The following is a 21,194-nucleotide window of genomic DNA, read 5'->3' as shown; positions in this document are numbered from 1 at the left end:
ATGGACCAACCCATTTCTCTAATAATTCTAAGAATCATCCTAGTGATGACATGTGGCTACAAAAAGAAGTTGTAATGTTTCACAAACAATATATAGGGGATTATAAAACTGTTATATGTTAAAATATTAATAAACTAATACTGAGAGACCCAGGTTAAGAAACCTATCAATGATACTCTTATACAAATAAGAATTACAAAAAGAAAGAAAGTAAAATGAAATATAAGTGGTAAAAAGAAATCACATTTTTACTTGAAATTTATCAAGATTTCTCGCCAAAGATGAGAAAATCCAGAGAATGAAGCAAACATCCCATGATGCCACAAAAACAGCAAAGACTTTCTTGGGATGTTACCCAAGTGTTCAACCAACTCAAGAGCCGATGATGCCACAAGATAGATCATGACTCCAAGTCGTCTTCGTAATATCAAAACCCGTAGAGACGACTAAAAGAAGAATCATGGAAACCGTTTTTTGATGCAAGTAAAACTCACAGCCCACAAAGAAAGTTCCATCGGTTTTCTTCGAGTCGAGTTGAAAATAGAGTATTCAAAGTACTGAGCAGTCATCTCACACATGCCAAGAGTAATAACAAAACTCATATGTCAGTGAATCTGACTTGTACCTCCTATATCTTTCACCAGCATGAGAAACCAGATTAGCCCGAGCTAGAGATAACATAGCGACATGAAGCCAAAAAATTCTCTTAAAGGAGCCACTTTACCCAGTAAATAACCATAGAAATTCTTCCAAACTGTTCTTTCTCCGATAATAGCAGTGATGGTTCAACACTTTTAAATGCCTTAAAAAACTTTTAACAACATATTTTTATTTTATTATTTCCACTATTATATATATAAATAAATAAATAAATAAATATATATATATATAATATAAATTTATAAACTAATTCAACTCCATTAATATTCATTAAAGATAATTTTATGAACTTAATTGTATAGCAATATTTGTTAATATTATGACCAATATTTGACTATAATCAATCACAATTTACTAAAATCAAATTTTATCACGAAAATTCACATTTAAAAATAATTTTTTACTTATATTTTGTATAATTTTTACTTATATTCTATGTATTTTTTACTTATATTTTTATATAATATATTAAAGTTTATATATAAACATAATTTGTATTTATTTGATAATAATACATTCGTAAAACCATTAGTATTGTTTACTTTTATTAATAAACCAACTTAGATTGCAAGAACCATTAAGAATGGACAAGCTCCCGGATGCAACAAATAACTGGATCAATGGTAGACCCAATTCGATCTCGGTCTTTCCACTCAAGTATAATTGCTTCAACCAAACATGTGGCTGATTGCATTACATTCTGCTTCCCAGCAGATTCAGCTGTTCTCACCAGGGCCGGCTTAACCGATTTATAAGTCCTGGGGCAATTTTCTAAAATAGGCCCTTAACTTTTAAAATATTGTTTATTCATAGCATAATTGTACAATTTATCAAGAACAAGAAACCAAATGCTTAAAATATTATCATGCTCATATAAGGGATTAGAAATTTAGAAGTGATTAGAGTCGTTTTTTTTGGACAAAATGATTTAGAGTCATATTAAAACAATTATCTCATATAAAATGTTTTTATACCATCAAATTTCAAATTTTCAAATTTGTATTAGCACGTGTTTTTAAAAATTTGTTAAAATGTTCAACAAAATCTAATTATCAAGTATTAGAAAGAAGTGACATGTATTAACGACTAAAATTTTGATCCGTCTAAAACACTAAAAGTTTTATTCAAGAAAATAGAATAATATTAAAAAGACAAAGCATGCTCTCATAGAACAATAAAATTAGAAATGTGTACGGGGAAATGAAATTTTAACGGGGAAAGAAAACTTTTAATGGGGAAAGAGAAATCAGTAAATAAGAACATCCTTTGACAAAAAGAAAACATCTAATACGAACATCTTTGATTAACATTTTTTTTAACTCTAATTGTTTTGTCACTTAAATTTTTAATACTTGAAAAAATATTATGGGCCCCTCTTGCTCTTGGGTCCTGGGCCGTCGCCCTGCTCGCCCATGTACCTGAGCCGGCACTGGTCCTCACGAACGTCACGTCGTCAAACCTAAAGGAAGACAACATCAGGTATAGTGTTATATACAATGGAGCTATGATGCATGATGGTGTGTTGTTAGCTTTGGTTCTTGTACTCGTGAATGGAAGCTTCTGCCGAGAATCGAGATGATCATGATGAAAAAGGCAATCCTCGCTGTCCAAGTACGATTCATTCTCCATTGTGCTGAGATTCTCAGAAATCGATGACGAGTGAGTGAGTGAGTGAAGAATTCAGACAATGACTAACCAACAACGTATAGCGAGTGAGACAAATATTTGACTTCAATCATGACAATGATATGTTGTCATCACATTACCAAACCGGACACCTCTCTACTCTCTGTCTCGATCAGCGCGTGAGTCACCAACATCGTTTTTATTTTAAAAAGAAACTATTTTTATCAAAAAAAGTCTTTAAATTTTTTTAATTAATTTTCAGTTCTGTTTTCAATCGACGACACAATGGCTTCTTCGATCGTCAGTCGCTGCTCTCGTCGTGCCGTTAGAACCATAACCGCATCCCGGTTAATGAGCAACGTACCGGAGAATACCGTTTACGGAGGACCCAAACCCCAAAACCCGAACCAGAGAGTGACTCTCACGCAGCTGAGGCAGAAACATCGGAAAGGCGAGCCGATAACCGTCGTCACCGGTTACGACTACCCTTCCGCCGTTCACATCGATACGGCTGGAATCGATGTTTGTCTCGTCGGGGATTCAGCTTCCATGGTTGTTCATGGCTACGACACCACTCTTCCTATCTCCTTGGACGAGATGCTCGTTCACTGTCGCGCCGTTGCTCGTGGAGCTAAAAGGCCGCTTCTTGTCGGTGATTTGCCGTTTGGTACATACGAGTCCAGCACCAATCAGGTGAATTAGCGTTTCATTACAGTCGAAATGTGGATGCTTTTATCTAACTAATCTCTTTGGAACAGCATCAAGTTGTGTTCTTTTGTCCTTTTGAGACTTGCATTGTTTGAGCGAAACGCCAATTTGGTTGGTTGGTTAAGTTTAAGTGATGGCCAGGCGGTTGATAACTCTTTTAATTACAGTTGAATAGATGCTTTTGTTTCTTTGGAACAGGACCAAGTTGTGTTCTTTTGTCCTTTAAGACTTGCATTGTTTGAGCAAGGGACCAGTTTGGTTGATTAAGTTCTAGTTTGAATGATGATCAGGCGGTTGATAACCCTTTAATTAGACTAGAATTTCTAGTATAGAAATATGGATGCTTTTGTTTAGCTAATCTCTTTGGAACAGCACCAAGTTGTGTTTTTTTGTTGCCCTTTCAGACATGTATTGTTTGAGCAAAGAATTATTTTGTAGATTCATTAAGTTTCAGTTTAAATTATGAAAAGGCGGTTGATAACCCTTTAATGACACTTGAAATGTGGATGTTTTTGTTTAAATAATCTCTTACAATTTGTATTCTTTTGGCCCTTTCAGACATGTATTGTTTGAGAACACCAGTTTGGTTGATTAGGTTCTCGTCTGAATAATGAGCAGGCGGTTGATAACCCTTTAATTACACTTGAAATTTGGATGCTTTTGTCCAGCTAATCTCTTTGAAACAGCACCAAGTTGTGTTTCTTTTGCCCTTTTGAGACTTGTATTGTTTTAGCAAAGAACCAGTTTGGTTGGTTAAGTTTTGGTTTACATGATGATCAGGCGGTTGATAGTGCAGTTAGAGTGTTGAAAGAAGGAGGAATGGATGCTATTAAACTTGAAGGAGGTTCACCTTCAAGGATCACTGCTGCAAAATCCATTGTGGAAGCAGGGATTGCTGTTATGGGACATGTTGGGTTGACTCCTCAAGCTATCAGTGTTCTTGGTGGTTTCAGACCACAAGGGAGAAACATAGCTAGTGCTGTTAAGGTCTGAAACTAAGATTTCATGTTTGTTGCTCGTTTGCTTTTTGAAGAAAAGTTTATTTTTGGTGGGGTTTAGGTTGTGGAAACTGCAATGGCTTTACAAGAAGCTGGATGTTTTTCGGTTGTTTTAGAATGTGTTCCGCCCCCTGTGGCTGCTGCTGCAACCTCTGCTCTTCATATTCCAACCATTGGCATAGGAGCTGGCCCTTTCTGCAGTGGACAAGTTCGTTTTCACACTCTTTTACATTGGTCTTATTGAGAGACAGTTTTTTTTTCCGGTTTTGTATGCTCAAATGGTTTGATTGAATGAACCATTTACTCAAGTATTGGCCTTTTTGAATGATTTAAGAGTAAGATCAGCACAAAAGAGCGAGCTGCTACTATTATGATCAACTATGAAACTTTTTTTGTGGCTGCAGGTTTTAGTGTATCATGATCTTCTGGGAATGATGCAGCATCCACATCATGCTAAGGTCAAACCCTGAACCAATTAACTATCATCATGCTTCTTCCTGTTTTTAACTACCATTCATTTTTCTAATAATTTTCCCTTTCATTTCCAGGTGACTCCAAAGTTTTGTAAGCAGTACGCTCAAGTAGGAGAAGTGATCAACAAAGCACTGTTGGAGTATAAGGAAGAAGTAACCAAACACACGTTTCCAGGTCCTTCTCACAGCCCTTACAAGATCTCCTCAAACGACCTGGACGGGTTCTTAAGGGAGTTACAAAAAATGGGACTAGATAAAGCTGCTTCTGATGCTGCAGCATCAGCTGAGAAGATGGAGTCTTAAGATTCACTGTCTTCTCAGTGACAAAGCTGTAGAACTTCTCTCAGGCACCTTATTTTGAGTAGTCAGACATGGTTTGAAGAAATAAAAGTCCTTTAATAGGACTTTTTTTAGAAGTTTTGCTGGATAGCATTTGGTGCGATAAGAAGAGTTGTATTTTCAGAGTTCAGTTCAGGGTAATATCAACGACTGGTAAAATAAGTGATTTTTATGAAAAATAAATATTTGTCCTCAATGTGTGATAAAGAAAAGAGTTTTTTTCTTCTGATTTTGATTACTGAGTTTTTGCCCCAAATTTAGATTATATACAATTCTTTAGTGTTTTTTCCTTGATTCTAAATATAGTGTTATGAATTTATGAAATTTCAAATATACTAATTTTTTTTTATAACAGCAAATATACAAAATTTTTATATTATGAAAAATAGCTCAAAGAACAAATTTTTATAAAATTTCTTGATTTTAAAATGTTTTAAAAAAAACTATAGTGTAAACGAAACTATAGATTATTTTTTTTTTAAATCTTATTAATTTTTAATCATCAAAATTTTTAAATAAATCACTCCAAAATTTTAAAATACTATATTAAATATTTTTTTTCTTCTTAATGTAATAATCCTTCTTGGGCCCAATATGTGCAAATGCCTCATTAAAGCCCATTAGAGTGCAAATCAAACCCGCCGATCAGAGTTAGTCGCCTCATTTTCTCCCGGCGGCCGTCGTCTTCTTCAAAACCTTTGAAAAGATGAATACTTTGCTATCTCATTCCCGGCGCCGGAGCTCCTACTATCTCCTCAACCATCCCCGACTCCTCCGTAGATTCTCCGCTGATGCCGACCCACCTCCCGGAATCAAACCGGAGGGCCACGAATCAGTGGAAGCCCGGTTACTAGAGAATCTCCGTAACATCCCACACCACGATTGGGCGTCAAGCGAGACGCTTTCTTCTCTCCTCGAAACCTCTCTACCCCCTCCAGCATTCTCTCAAATCACCCGCCGTCTCGGATCCTACTCTCTAGCAGTCTCCTTCTTCCACTACCTCGACGCGAAATCTCAGTCTCTGAACCGCCGCGAAGAGTCTCTCTCGTTAGTGTTTCAATCGGCTATCGAATTCGCCGGTAGTGAACCCGACGCAAAGGATAAGCTTCTCAGTCTATACGAGACCGCCACAGAGAAGAACATCCCGCTCACCGTCGTCGCCACTAAGCTTCTCATCAGATGGTTTTCGCGTATGGGTATGGTGAACGAATCGGTTCTCGTCTACGAACGGCTCGATTCGGGCGTGAAGAACACGCAAGTTCGTAACGTTGTGATTGATGTTTTGTTCAGAAATAAGAGAGTGGGTGATGCGTTCAAGGTGCTCGACGAAATGCTTTGTAAAGGATCGGTCTTTCGTCCTAATAGAATCACTGCTGATATTGTTTTCCATGAGGTTTGGAGAGGAAGGGTTTTGAACGAAGAGGAGATTGTTGGGTTGATTTCGAGGTTTGGTTCTCATGGTGTGGCTCCAAACTGTGTTTGGTTGACTCGGTTTATAACTAGTTTATGCAGAAATGCTCGGACCGATGTAGCTTGGGAGGTTTTGAGCGGTCTGATGAAGAACAGGGCTGCTCCGCTTCAAGCTCCTTCCTTCAATGCATTGTTGACGGTTTTGGGAAGGAATATGGAGATTGGTAGAATGAATGATGTGGTTGTGAAGATGGACGAGATGAAGGTTCGGCCTGATGTAGTGACGTTGGGGATTCTTATCAACACTTTGTGCAAGTCAAGGAGGGTCGATGAAGCTCTTGAAGTTTTTCAAGAAATGAGTGGGAAGAGAACTGATGATGGGGATGTGATTAAAGCTGATTCGATTCATTTCAACACTCTCATCGACGGGTTATGCAAGGTGGGGAGGATGAAGGAAGCTGAGGAGCTGTTGGTGAAGATGAAAACGGAAGAGGGTTGTGCGCCAACTACGGTTACTTACAATTGCTTGATTGGTGGGTATTGCATAGCGGGACAGCTTGAGACGGCTAAAGAAGTTGTTTCTCGGATGAAGGAGGATGGGATTAAACCCAATGTTGTCACTCTCAATACACTTATCGGCGGAATGTGCAGGCACCATGGAGTGAACATGGCGATTGCTTTCTTTGCAGATATGCAAAGGGAAGGCTTGCAAGGGAACGTGGTTACTTACACGACGTTGATACATGCTTACTGCAGCGTTGGTAACATAGAAAACGCTATGGGACTGTTTGACCAAATGTTGGAAGATGGTTGTTCACCTGATGCAAAGATCTATTACGCTTTGATATCTGGATTGTGCCAAGCTAGAAGAGATCATGACGCGGTTAGAGTGGTGGAGAAACTGAAACAGTCAGGGTTTTCTCTTGATTTGCTGGCTTACAACATGCTGATTGGGCTGTTTTGTGATAAGAACAACGGGGAGAAAGTCTATGAGATGCTAACGGATATGGAGGAAGCAAAGATGAAACCTGATTCCATCACTTACAACACGTTGGTCTCGTTTTTCTGTAAACTCAAGGACTTCAAGAGTGTTCAGAAAATGATGGAGAACATGAGAGAAGACGGGTTGCACCCAACCGTTGTGACGTATGGAGTGATAATAGAAGCTTATTGCTCGGCTGGGGATGTAAACGAAGCGTTGAAGCTATTCAATGACATGGGTTCGCGCTCAAAGGTCAGTCCGAACACCGTGATATACAACATTCTCATAAACGCGTTTTGCAAGGCGGGGAATCTCGGACAAGCTATGTCTCTGAAAGAGGAAATGAAAGAGAAGATGGTGAGACCGAATGTGGAAACGTACAATGCCTTGTTTAAGTGGCTTAATGAGGTGCACCAGAAAGAGACGGTGTTTAAGCTAATGGACGAAATGAACCAGTCCTCCTGTGAAGCAAACCAGACCACCGTGGAGATTTTAATGGAGCGTCTCACTAGCTCTGATGATTTGATTAAGCTTAAACAGTTTATGCAAGGTTACCCTGTTGGTTATAAGGTCGAGAAAAACTTAAGTTTTCCGTGTCTTTAGTTTGTGATGATTTGGTTTTTGTATCATCTACCTCTATTCTTCATTGCTTTAATAGAATACAAAATGGCTCCCTATGTTTTGATTTATTGTTCAATTTTAGTAACCTGAATAAAAGATTGAAAAAATTCCAGTGTTCTGTTTTGTAAATTTTGCAAATAGATGTGTCTGTAACTTCCTTACAGAGGTCTTAAAGAGAGAAGAAGCAAAGAGACACCGAATCTTTACGAGATGGGGTTTCTTGCTTGGGTTTGAGTCAGATGCTTAAAGAATAAGACCGTTAATAAGGTCAAGACCAATGTCTCTCCTGGCTCGTCCTTTCACTGCTATGAGCCAGGTTGGTTCCGAGTCTGCTTTGCTAATCTGGACAGACTCCAAACTGACATTGTGCTCGAAGACAAGAACTGCAATTTTATACCTACGCTCTCAAACATGTATTTCTTATTTCTTTTGGAATCATGTTTATATCTACACGAGGTCAAAAAAGTTTTAAAAGTGAGAAAATCTCCAAAAATAAAATATACTTTTATATTCAAGAGATGGAACCTCTACTGCTTCCTTCTCGTGGGGTGGCTGAGAGTTTCTCCTCTAAGATCTGGAGTAAGTCATTGGTACTGAGCTAAACCCAAGTGAGACTGAAACAAAGAACATTATTTTAAAGAGGTTACCAAATGGATGTTTTGATTGTTATAGAAACAATAGTTTAACCTGTAATGTCATGCTATATGCTTTCCACAACCGTATATCAGACCGGAATATATCATAAAGTACCTGCGCTCGTGATATAATGGTGGAAGTTAGAAGGTTTCATACCTCTCGGACCGTTGTAAGAGAGTGGCAAGAACAACTATCCATTCTTTGAACTTCACTGAACACATCTGAGCCGGTAGAAACTCTGCATCTAACCGGTTCTGTAGCTCACTTATCTGCAGCTGAAGAAACAGAGATTTTTATAATGAGGCAGAGGTCTATGTGTTTGGTTTTTACTGTCTCGACGAGAAGCAGAGTGGAAAACATGAATTGGAACATGAAAAGAAACCACAGTAGAGTTGATTCCTACCTTTTGACCAATCAGTTCAAGTCCTGCTGCGAAATTCTCCAGCTGAGCACAGCCTGAGATTTTGGTATTCTTGTTAGTTAATACTAAACACTTCTATTGCCGTTAAACCATAAAAGGGTGAGAGATACAGATACTCGAAACTAAGTGTTGACGTACTCGAAAGTTCTTTACCCGACATCAAATAACTGGCATGACTTTCAAGTACGCTCTTGACAGAAGCAACATGAAGACTTTGCTCCTTGAACGAGGAACTGCTCCAGAGAAACTTGATAAGAAGGCAATTGTATTACACTAGCAAAAAAAAAAAAAAAAATGAAAAATGAAAACAGAAACACAGTTTTATAGTTTCAACCTCTTATCGAGTGATGACTTCTTGTGGCTGGAACCAAAAATAAGAAACCCAAGAAGCTTAGGCGATGTTAATGTATGTGATTCTGTTGGTGCATGCTCAATTTCTCTTCCAGATCTCAGCAAAAACCTCACCTTCCATCGTAATTGGCGTATGAGACCAACTTTATTACTCAAGGTTTTACGCTTTAAGTTTTCCATTTCAAACAAACAACAAGAACATCAAATACATACCAGCTCTCCAGCAAGATCATAGAGGGACTCATCAAGTGTCGCCTGCAATATTCGTAATGTGCAGTACTGACTAACAGCAAGACCTTCTAGTTTGACAATCACCAACGCCATTTCTATAGTGTTGGGCAGAGTGACCATATTTTAATGAATGTTTTTTTTACGAACCTACACATTTTTCGTGGCGGGGTTTGGTAATATCTGGAAACTGAAATTTTGGCAGGGGACAAAACTCATAACGACAGAATGGACATTTCAATAATTGTTTTTGTTATTTTTATTTTATAATATATATTTTATAAACAAACATTGTTTTCTGATGATTAAGATTTAAGAGTATACACAGTGGTGAATCCAAACTGATTTTTCACTGGGTGCACACAGTGTAAATTTACCAATGACAATATGTGTATATATAAAATTAGGCTGAGGAATACACTATTTTTTGAAAATATTATGGGTGCATATGCACACCCTCTCTCCTTACTAGCTTCGCCCCTGTTAATACATACCATGCTATCCCCTTAGGCGAAGACCAAACCATATAATTTAGCATTTGAAAGAAGGCCACTCACAACAAATATGTGATTTCTTAACATTTAGACCAAAAAAAGAACAAATATGTTATTTTCTAAAGTTTAGTTACTTGCTCCGAGTGTGTTTCGTTGTCATGAGATAACTAAACGACAGAACCGGACTTGTGGGCAGACGTACGAAACATTTGAATAGCCCCCAATCTTATGGGGTCCCCAATTTCTTCTAAAGCTTTTTATTTGATATATTAATATAACTATAGATAAACTGTCAATAACAAAATGAAATTTTCTTAGTTTTTAGAATTAAAATAAAATATTAAAGAAATTTAATGCTATGAGACTTTAATATAACCAAATAAATAAATAAAATTCTATTAATATTTTATTTTCATGTCATTTATTTTTTCTTTGGATTTTATGAAAATAAACTAAAAATTAGCTAAAAATAATTAACATTGAATATTTTAAACTTAATTTAAATAAATATTTTTATTTGAATAGGGTCTCTTCGGGACCGGCTCTGCTAAACAAGCATTTTTTTGATAATATTCTTTTTTTTTTTTTTTTTTTTTTTGTAATCCAGGGGTTCCCCGCTTACGCGGATCATTCCCCTGGGCCCGGTCAGGCAGCATGCCAGCTTCACCCGGGAGGTTTTTCCCTGGGCCCGAAGGCCCATTACCCGCTTTAGTGTCCAGACGAGGCAGGGTAGTTTCCGCATGGGGGGATCGAACCCGGATTGTTTTAGCAACCCAAGCCCGTCCTTCCACTTGGACTACCTTGTCCAGACAATAATATTCACTCTTATTGACCCGGAATGGCAATGTAAAAGCAAGATGCGTATTTAGTCAAGAAAATAACAGTGTTACGATGAACTCTAATTTACATTCGACCACAGTTTATATAAATACATAATAGTTTTAAGTTCAAAAACGATATTTGTACAAACATGATCACACAAACCCATCCTTTTTTAATATTTTTGACACTTGGGTGTGAAAGCATGTAAAGAAAAAACACACAAAAGATAGCTAGTCAAAAAAAAAATGATCCGGAGCATGCAAAACCAAAGATTGATTTGGAACATACTTGCATCGAAGATAGTGGTGTTGCCAGGATCAGCAAGATGTGCAAAAAGGTTATCAATAGGACCAGTCCCAGTGTATATGTGTTGGGACCAAGCACCCATCACTGCCAACATAGCCAACCTTTCCATTCTTTATCTCCTTAGTCCTCAGCTCCTTGATCCTAGCCGGGCTACCGGATCCCCAACGGGTCAAACCATAACCCACCCAGGTATCCAACATCGGGGAGTCCCCATCGGTTTGTTGTTTGAGAAGATTGGGTTAAACCAGAACCATTGGAGATGGAATTCATAGCTTTTAATTGCTTGTTTATAAAGAGCAACAACATGATGGAGATGGAACTCAGAGTAAACTAATATGAACCAAACTGGTTCAACATTGTTTGCCCACCTCGATCGAGGTCCTTGAAACCCCTTTACAAATCTAAACTAAACCAAACTTATCGTCATCTTCTATGCGTCTGTCTCTAGCCTCTCGACGGCAAGCTCCAGTTCGTGTTCGTCAAAGAGCATGGAGAGATGCACCTTCTTCTTTGCTGCTGTCACAAACACGCCACCGTCAGTTAGTAAAAACGATCGGAGAAAATGAACATTTTTATGTTCTATACTATTGTATACATATAGAATAGAAGTGAAATGTAATATACAATGTTTGCTATTATTCCATCTGTAAAATCAGCACCATGAATCAGCACTAGTTGTTTCATCGTTGCCACAACTTTCTCTCCACTGCTGTCTCCACCCATATCTCTTCATCCCACTGTTTCTTCTTCTTCTTCTTCTCCACCTTCTGTGGTGGTGGTTTCTTTTCCTCCTCCATCAACTCTGACACCAGATCTTCTGAAAATCATATCTTTTCATTCGTCTCCTCATTCTTCTCCTTCATTAATCCATCAGCTTTATATCCTCTCACTCAGTTGCAGTGTGTTATTTGTATTGCTCTATTATATTTGATGAAGTAGAACAAAAACGTGGCTGCAGAGTAAATAAACATTAGGTATGTTTTGTTGTTGTATCATTGTTATGAATCGATGGGTTTGTATCATTGTTATAACATATAATGGCTATATTACTGAAATCAAAGATGACCAAAAAGTATTGAATAAACGAGTAAAAACTAAAAACTATACATTAGACTAGTGAGAACTATACTATTTATATAGAGTGTAATATACAATTTAAGATATAGTTTTCTATTCTTCACGTATTTATATACACTTTCCTTAAACTAAAACACTCTGTTATGCTTTCAATTTGATATTTATTTTCTCTATCATTTTGTATGATTGGTTGTACGGTCAAGATTTTATTTAATACAAAAAATGTCACAATAAGATTTGAACTCGTGTATCTTAATAAACTAAAATTAGTTATTTATCAACAGAGGTAGTGCAGTTTAGTCTGTGTTATATATTGATGTCTCGAGTTTTAACCCGATTATCTAACTGCAAGTGCACAGTAAAGTACGCAGTAGTAATGCGGGATCGAATCCACAGGGACCGATGATCACACGTAGAGTTGCAGACAAGTTAATAGCTACAGCGAATCAAGATATATTTTTGATGGTTTTTATTTAATTTTCTTAGGTGTCACAAAACATAAACAAGCATGTAAAAAGATGATTTAAACGATTTGAAAACTTCTCTCGAGTTTTAACCCGATTATCTAACTGCAAGTGCACAGTAAAGTACGCAGTAGTAATGCGGGATCGAATCCACAGGGACCGATGATCACACGTAGAGTTGCAGACAAGTTAATAGCTACAGCGAATCAAGATATATTTTTGATGGTTTTTATTTAATTTTCTTAGGTGTCACAAAGCATAAACAAGTTGTAAAAAGATGATTTAAACGATTTGAAAACTATTTTAAAACAAACGTTGGGCATTGGGAATTCTCAGGGATTTCTTTTTAATCAAGATACAATTAATGGAAGACACAGGGATATATTAAGAACCGTCTAGAACTCAAACACGATATTAGAATTAACCTACTTCCGTAGCGCTAATTCTCTATGTTATAGAAATCTCCACACTAACTTCCGCTGAGTTTCAATTTCTAAACAAGCATTAAGAACAGGTTCAATATGTTCACAAAGCGCAATAACATCAACTTCCGAGGGTTAAGGACACTTTGCTCATCTAAAGTATTTTCGGAAGTTCAAACAATCACTTTCGGTGCATCAAACAATCTAAATCATGAACTAAGTGATCAATTCAGTTCAAGCAGTAAGAAATCCATTAGATGAAGAACCAAAACGTAATCCCTTAGTCTACACACGTTTTATGGATCAAAACATCAAGAAATCCCCTATGAGAACCCCTAAACCCAACTAGATGACTACTCACACATAACTAAGCAAGAACAAAACGATTTTGATGAAGAAAACATGATAAGATTGTATTAAAACAGAGTAAAGGTTCAGAAGATCTTCTCCAAATGGTTTTGAGATGAACTCCTTTACAAATCTTCACAAATCACACCAAAACAAGTACAAAACACTCAAATCTCTCTCTAGAACTTGTAAATCTCCTCCTTGGTCGCCCCTGGTCTTTTCTGAGTCTCCAAAGTCGAGTTCTCTGTGAATTATTGAGGGGAGTGGGTAAAAAGGAGTGAAAAGCTCGTTTGTGCGTGTGGAGCCCGTAGCGCCTGAGATCGGTCGATCCACATGACCGGATCGGTCGATCTGTGGCTGAAACCGTGGATCGGTCGATCCACATGGACCGGATCGGTCGATCTGTGGCTCTGTGCGATCAATACTTCTCATTCGGTCCATTGTTCGGTCCATCTTGCTTCTGAATAAATCCCGAATGCGTTCTTTTCTTTCAAGCTATCTAGTAACCTGCATATTACACTTAAGAACACCAAAACGCATCAAATAGACCAAAACATTAATTAAAACCGACCATTTAATTGCTCCAAAACGAGTTTAAAACCGTTAAAAACACGGAATATCAACTCCCCCAGACTTGAATCTTTGCTTGTCCTCAAGTAAAGAGGATTAAAATTTGGGAGCTCACTAACCCTCAGTAGACCTTACCTTGTGATTTCGCTAACCACTTAAATCAGAGACTGTCAAGGCATTCATTCCAAATCCCCACCAAGACCGCGCAAACCTTTCCATATTTCAGACCTGCAAGTCTCAGTTTCAAGTAATCAACTCTTTACATTCATTAAAAAGTGCGTGACCTTTCCACCAAAGATATCTCCATCAGGTATAACGGGCTCGGTGTTTGGGAGGCTGTTTTAGTGTTTAATTAGGTGAGGCTCAAGTGTTTGTGGGTATCAGCGATATCAAAAAAAATGCAAAACATTATGCAAAATCGCTGGAGAGACCGAGTATATTGATAACCATGTTTTCGAACTGCTCAAGTCTCAAATGATCAAAACCCAACAAATCTCAAACTCTAACCCCAAATTAAAACAAAGCATCATCTCTAGTACACAAAATAAAAATAAAATGTCTAAATCAAATCTACTGAATGAGATATAAACATGAACTTTTTTTTTTTTTTTTTTTTTTTTTTTTTTTTTTTTTTTTTTTTTTTTTTTTTTTTTTTTCATTTTCATTTTTTTTTTTTTTTTTTTTTTTTTTTTTTAGAACGAAAACTTATACAAACCGAAATCGAATATATACACTGCGATGCAATCACACACTTACAACACCCAATTTTTCTATTTACACCTCTAGACACACAGGTCCGTGTCTAACCACCTAAATGTTCCGATCCTACCTAAGCAGTCGGATGAACCATGTCTACCCTAATCTCTCCATTGTTTTTGCACATGTATGCACATATGATCAGTGTGTAAGAATGCATGGAGATGAAATAAAAGGGTAAGGTGTAGGTGAGGTACCAAACTATTGATGAGTCTGGCCATTCAGGATTATTAAAGAGTGGTAAAATGTGGTAAAGAAAATCCTGAATGTGTATATGGTGTACCGTTTCCTGATGTTGATTCCTGGTCAAAAGAAATTAAATTCATTAATGGTCAAAAATAGTTGAGTCGATTACAATTCACCGAGACTTGATAAAAGATTTAAGGAGAGGTTGCTTGGTCAAGTGGTTCCTCGGTTTGTCTGCGCTAACAGTCCTGAAAAATGGTCAATATGAAATGTAATGCACAACACACAAGGAAATAGTCTATTAATCATCACAGGGTCGGAGAAAAATACGTAGAGAGTTTTTAAAACACAAAGAAAATAAAAGAAATAAAAGCAATATGGTACATAAGTAGCATCCTCCCCCAGACTTACTTCACACCGTCTCGGTGTGAAAATAATTCCAAGAGAGATTACCGATCAGGCGTTGTGGTCAGTGCGCCTCTTGGAGCGCCTCTCCAAGGCTCCATCATCATCTGAGTCCCTCGCTGCCTCAGGTCCAGCAGCGGTGTCGTGGGCGCCTTAGATCGACCGATCCATAGGCGTCAGATCGATCGATCTCTGCCCGATCGTGATACATGACTGAAAATCATCTAAAAACACAACCAAAAATCAATTCACACAAGAAAACATAATCACAAAAAGAGAAAGAAAATCAAACCATGTGGGTTGCCTCCCAGTCAGCGCTTGTTTAAAGTCGCGAGCCTGACTATTTTGTTGTCCTTAGGCGAGATCGGGTTCCGATAAAGGAATGTTGGTTCCTTCTTCGGGTTTTGCATCTGTGAAGTAAGGTTTTAGCCTCTGCCCATTGACGGTGAATTTCCTCCCATTGTCTTCCAAGACAACAGCTCCATAAGGTCTAACCTCTGTGATGGTGAAAGGTCCGGACCAACGAGACTTAAGCTTTCCAGGAAATAGCTTGAGTCTAGAGTTGAACAGAAGGACTTTGTCTCCAGCAGCGAAGTCTCTCGGGATTATCTTTCTGTCATGCCATGCCTTAGTTCTTTCCTTGTAGATTTTGGTGTTCTCATAGGCGTTCAACCGAATCTCGTCCAGCTCGTTCAACTGAACCATCCTCCTTTCTGCAGCGGTTTTAATGTCGAAGTTCATCAACTTCGTTGCCCAAAAACCACTGTACTCCAATTCCACAGGTAGGTGACAAGACTTTCCATAGACCAGATTAAAAGGAGTGGTGCCCAAGGGAGTCTTGTAGGCGGTTCTATACGCCCATAAGGCGTCATCAAGCTTCACAGCCCAGTCTTTCCTTGTTTTGCCTACAGCCTTCTCCAAAATTCCCTTGATTTCTCGGTTCGATATTTCAACCTGCCCACTTGTCTGAGGATGATAAGGTGTAGCTACCTTATGCTTTACTCCATGTTTCTTCAGCAGTTTATCGAACGTCTTGTTGATGAAGTGAGAGCCTCCATCACTAATAACCACTCTCGGGATTCCGAATCTTGGAAAAATGACTGTCTTGAACATTTTCTTGACAACACTAGAGTCATTTGTCTTGCTGGCTACTGCTTCCACCCACTTGGAGACATAATCAACCGCAACCAAGATGTACTCATTTCCATAAGAAGATGGGAAAGGGCCCATAAAATCAATTCCCCATACATCAAAAACTTCAACTTCAAGGATGAAATTTTGGGGCATCTCATTTCTCTTACTGATGTTACCCTTCCGCTGACATGCATCACACTTTGAGACAAACTCATGGGCGTCTCTGAAAAGTGTAGGCCACCAGTAACCAGCCTGCAGGACCTTAGAAACCGTCTTGAATGTTGCAAAATGGCCTGCGTATTCTGAGCTGTGGCAGTGGAAAAGAATCCCTTGCATCTCATTCTCCAGAACGCATCTCCTGAATAAACCATCTGAGCATCTCTTGTAGAGGAAGGGATCATCCCAGTAATAGTGGTTCACATCTCTCATGAACTTCTTCCTCTCATACCCCTTCAGGTTCGGTGGTTCAATTCCAGCACATAGGTAGTTTGCAAAGTCTGCAAACCATGGGAGATCATCCTGAATTTGTCTCATGACACAGCAATCAGCCTGATCCAAATACTCATCCTCCAGCAAGGTGATCACATAGACATTCTCCTCGGGTAATGTATCATCCAGTGGTGTTTCAGCTTCCACTCTCATTCGGGAAAGATGATCTGCCACTCCATTTTCTGCTCCTCTCTTGTCTCTGATCTCAATATCAAACTCCTGTAGGAGTAAGATCCACCTTAAGAGTCTCGGTTTAGCATCTTTTTTCGTCATCAGGTACTTCAAGGCTGCATGATCTGTGTGCACAATTACTTTCGAGCCCACCAAATAGGACCTGAACTTCTCGAAAGCATAAACTACTGCCAGCAACTCCTTCTCAGTGGTAGCATACTTGATTTGAGCATCATCAAGCGTTCGGCTGGCATAATAGATCACATGGAGTTTCTTGTCTTTTCTCTGCCCCAAAACAGCTCCAATCGCGTAATCACTTGCGTCACACATTATTTCAAATGGCAAGTCCCAATCTGGTGGCTGCACAATGGGAGCACTGACTAGAGACTTCTTGAGAATCTGAAACGCAGCGAGGCAGTCAGCATCAAAAACAAACTTCGCTTCTTTGCACAGCAGACGGGTGAGTGGCCTCGCTATCATAGAGAAGTCTTTGATAAACCTCCTGTAGAAACCGGCATGTCCCAGAAAACTCCGAATATCCCTCACTGTCCTGGGAGGCTGTAGGCTGGTCATAACTTCAATCTTTGCTTTGTCAACCTCGATACCCTGCTCTGATATCCTGTGACCCAAAACAATGCCATCTTTCACCATGAAATGACACTTCTCCCAATTTAACACCAAGTTCTTCTCCTCACATCTTTCCAGCACCTTGCACAGATTAGCAAGGCAGTCGCTAAATGAAGAACCGTAGACTGAGAAATCGTCCATAAAAACCTCCATAATGTCCTCAATAAGATCAGTAAAGATCGACATCATGCATCTCTGGAAAGTGGCAGGAGCATTGCACAATCCGAAAGGCATTCTCCTGTAGGCAAAAGTACCGTATGGGCAGGTGAATGTTGTCTTCTCTTGGTCGTCTGGATGAATGGGTATCTGAAAGAACCCGGAGTAGCCATCGAGAAAACAGTAGTAGGGGTGGTTGGCTAGTCTTTCCAGCATCTGGTCAATGAAAGGAAGTGGGAAGTGGTCCTTCCTTGTGGCTGAGTTTAGCTTCCTGTAGTCAATGCACATCCTATGCCCTGTGACTGTTCTGGTAGGAATCAGCTCATCCTTCTCATTTGTGATGACAGTGATGCCACCCTTCTTAGGAACCACATGAACCGGGCTCACCCAAGTGCTGTCTGAAATTGGGTAGATCACCCCTGCACTCAACAGCTTTAGAATCTCCTTTTTCACAACTTCCATCAGTTTGGGATTCAGTCTTCGCTGGTGCTCTATGGACGTCTTTGACTCATCCTCCAAGTGAATCTTGTGCATGCAAAGATCTGGAGAAATACCTGTAATATCATCCAAAGAGTACCCCAATGCTTTTCTATACTTTCGCAATTTTGAAAGAAGCAAAGCGGTCTCCACATTATTCAGGTTAGCACAAATAATAACAGGATATGTGGAATTCGGTCCCAAGAATGCATACCTCAGCCCAGCTGGGAGGGCTTTAAGTTCCACCTTTGGAGCATTCTCCTCACTCCAATCTGGTTGGGAGGATGACGGTTTGACGGTTTTATCGGTGCCTGAGTCTTCAAGGCTGACATAGGCGACATGCTTCTCAATCGGTGAGGCTGAATCCAAAATCTCAGAAAATCCAACCACTTCTTGGTTCATGAACCCGAACTCACTCTCCCTTTGGGTCAATGCGACTTGTAGAGGATCATCAGTGTGCAACTCTTCATCCATTTCCTCCACCAGTTCAGTCAATGTATCAACCCAGAAAGTCTGTCCATCAATAGTCGGATTTTTCAGCACCTTCTCCACATTGTATCTCATCGCCATGTCTCCTAGACGTAAGTCTATATGCCCATTCTGTACATCAATCATGGCTCCAGCAGTAGCTAAAAATGGTCTGCCCAAAATGAGAGGATCTTTAGGTTCCTCTTCCAGCTCCAGAACTACAAAATCGGTAAGCACGTATCCCTTTCCAACACCAACAGGGATGTTCTCTAGTACACCGACTGGTCTTCGCACTGATCGGTCAGCAAGGACCAAGGAGATCCTTGTAGGTTTGTAGTTCGTCATGCCTAGCCTCTCAGAGACAGAGAAAGGCATTAGGCTCACTCCTGAACCCAGATCGCAGAGACTCTTCTCAAAAGTAAGTGATCCAATGCGGCATGGTAGAACAAATGCTCCGGGATCTTCACGCTTTTTAGGCATGACATTTTGTAGAACTGCGCTACACTCCTCATTGAGCATCAACACACCCCGCTCTAGGCTCATCTTATCGGTAAGAATCTCCTTCATGTACCTTTTAAGAGAAGGTACCATCTTCACCGCTTCAACAAATGGCAATCTCACATGTAACTCCCCAACAAGGTTCTTTAGCTTCTCGTACTCACGTTCTTTGATCTTCTGCCTTGGTCTGGATGGGTATGGAGCCTTAGGAACATAAGCAGGAGGCGCCACATACACCTCTTCAGGTTCAGAGGAATTTGGCTCGTCGACACGGGATCGGTCGATCCAGGACCGGATCGGTCGACCGGATCGGTCGATCTCCTTCCCCTTGGATCGGTCGATCTCCTTCCCCTTGGATCGGTCGATCTGTTCTTGAGATCGGTCGATCTCTTTCTCTTTCGATTCCTCAATCGTTTTTCCACTCCTAAGTGTTATAGCATTCACAAACTCCTTTGGATTCGTCTCTGACTTCCCTGGTAGAAATCCAGGTGCTGTTCTGCTGCTGGAGGCGGTTTGAGCAACTTGCTTTTCCAAAACTTTCAAATGGGTGTTCAAAGCTTCGAACTTCCCATTAAGCTCTCCATACATGTTATCCACCTTGGTGTTTATCTCTGCAGTGCTATTCTTCTGACCTTCTAGCACCATTTGCAGCATCTTCTTAATTTCGTTATCCTGAGAAGGCTGTGACGAAGAGGCATTTCCTTGATTCTGATAGTTGTTGTACTGCTGCCTTTGCTGAAATCCTGAGTTGCCCGAGTTGTTCCCCTGATATTGATTTCTGTTCTGAAATCCTTGGTTGAACACACTCTGGTTCTGATTCTGGTTCTGCCTGTTTCCTGCCTGAGGGTAGGACTGATGTTGTGGATTCTCCACATTGTTGCTCCGGTAAGACAGATTATTTTGCTGATTTTGATTCCACCCAAGGTTCTGATTGTAGCCTCTGTTGTAGTTTCCTTGACCACCAATGTAGTTCACATCAGCCTGCATATCACTTGAATCATCACCAACAGCTTCTTGTGAGGAACGATAGCCTTGCTCCTCCACAAATTTCACAGATTTCTGATCTCTCTTGAGAAGCATCTCAATCTTGGCATTCAGCTCATCTATCTTCTTGGATTCATAACCAACACCCTTCTGGCTGGTATCAAACCTTGACTTGCGGTTTGCTTTGCTGGATGACAGGTTGTTCAACAAGGTGTAAGCTTCTTCAACAGTCTTGGTCATGAAATCACCATTACTTGCTGTGTCCATGGCATCTTGACTCTCTTCATGAACTCCATTATAGAAAATGTTCAGCAAACTCACATCAGTGTAGCCATGGTGAGGGCAGTCCTGTGTGTACTCCTTGAAACGCTCCCAAGCCTCATGAAAGCTTTCTGAATCAAGTTGCTGAAAGCTTCCAATTCTGCTTCTCAGATATGTGGACCTTGACTTGGTGAAGAAATGCTGTAGAAAAGCAGCTCTTGTCTCTTCCCATGTAGTAAGAGATCCTGGAGGGATGGACTTTAACCATCTGATAGCTTTATCAGCTAAGGAAAACGGGAACAACCTGCATTTCAAAGCGCCTTGAGGAACTCCATTATGTCTGCTGGTGTCACAGACTCGCTCAAAATGCTCCAAGTGATACATCGGGTCCTCAGACGGGTTTCCATGAAACGGATTTTTCTCCACCAAATTAATGAGACCAGTCTTGATCTCAAAGTCTCTTCTCTCAATGGGAGGTGGGCGAATCCCAGAACGATCGGCATAGAATGCATCTGGTGTATCATAATGTGCAAGCGTCATCCTAGGCATGCCATAGTCTCCAGCCTGTTGTCTTGCAGCTACACCAGCCTGCTGATTATCACCAGCATTGTTGCCTTCTCGTTCAT

At 39.7% G+C, this 21,194-nt stretch overlaps 2 protein-coding genes and 1 non-coding gene across 3 annotated transcripts; all 3 read left to right on the top strand.

Moving 5' to 3' along the window:
- Nucleotides 1–2,452: 2,452 nt before the first annotated feature.
- LOC111213662 (3-methyl-2-oxobutanoate hydroxymethyltransferase 2, mitochondrial) lies at nucleotides 2,453–5,033 on the top strand. The gene is made up of 5 exons (XM_022715470.2): nucleotides 2,453–2,979; nucleotides 3,775–3,981; nucleotides 4,054–4,200; nucleotides 4,397–4,450; nucleotides 4,541–5,033. The coding sequence occupies exons 1-5, from the start codon at nucleotides 2,572–2,574 to the stop codon at nucleotides 4,766–4,768; spliced, it is 1,044 nt and encodes a 347-aa protein (XP_022571191.1). The 5' UTR covers nucleotides 2,453–2,571; the 3' UTR covers nucleotides 4,769–5,033.
- Nucleotides 5,034–5,427: 394 nt separating this feature from the next.
- Nucleotides 5,428–7,885, top strand: LOC111213661 (pentatricopeptide repeat-containing protein At3g61520, mitochondrial-like). The gene has a single exon (XM_022715469.2). The coding sequence runs from the start codon at nucleotides 5,511–5,513 to the stop codon at nucleotides 7,797–7,799; it is 2,289 nt and encodes a 762-aa protein (XP_022571190.1). The 5' UTR covers nucleotides 5,428–5,510; the 3' UTR covers nucleotides 7,800–7,885.
- A 12,750-nt stretch (nucleotides 7,886–20,635) lies between these two features.
- LOC125589408 lies at nucleotides 20,636–20,742 on the top strand. Its single transcript, XR_007325601.1, has one exon. It is a non-coding gene; the product is annotated as a small nucleolar RNA R71 (small nucleolar RNA).
- Nucleotides 20,743–21,194: the final 452 nt, after the last annotated feature.

Source organism: Brassica napus, chromosome C6 (genome assembly GCF_020379485.1).
Source record: "Brassica napus cultivar Da-Ae chromosome C6, Da-Ae, whole genome shotgun sequence".
Lineage (NCBI taxonomy): Eukaryota > Viridiplantae > Streptophyta > Magnoliopsida > Brassicales > Brassicaceae > Brassica > Brassica napus.
The sequence above is the reverse complement of the archived record's forward strand: the minus strand, read 5'-3'. Positions and strand labels throughout refer to the sequence as shown.

Excerpts from the sequence above, each read along its gene's own strand:
- LOC111213662 (XM_022715470.2), top strand. The coding sequence starts at position 2,572 with ATGGCTTCTTCGATCGTCAGTCGCTGCTCTCGTCGTGCCGTTAGAACC. Across the intron at positions 2,980-3,774 it reads ACGAGTCCAGCACCAATCAG|GCGGTTGATAGTGCAGTTAG; the intron begins GTGAATTAGCGT and ends CATGATGATCAG. Across the intron at positions 3,982-4,053 it reads ACATAGCTAGTGCTGTTAAG|GTTGTGGAAACTGCAATGGC; the intron begins GTCTGAAACTAA and ends GGTGGGGTTTAG.
- LOC111213661 (XM_022715469.2), top strand. The coding sequence starts at position 5,511 with ATGAATACTTTGCTATCTCATTCCCGGCGCCGGAGCTCCTACTATCTC.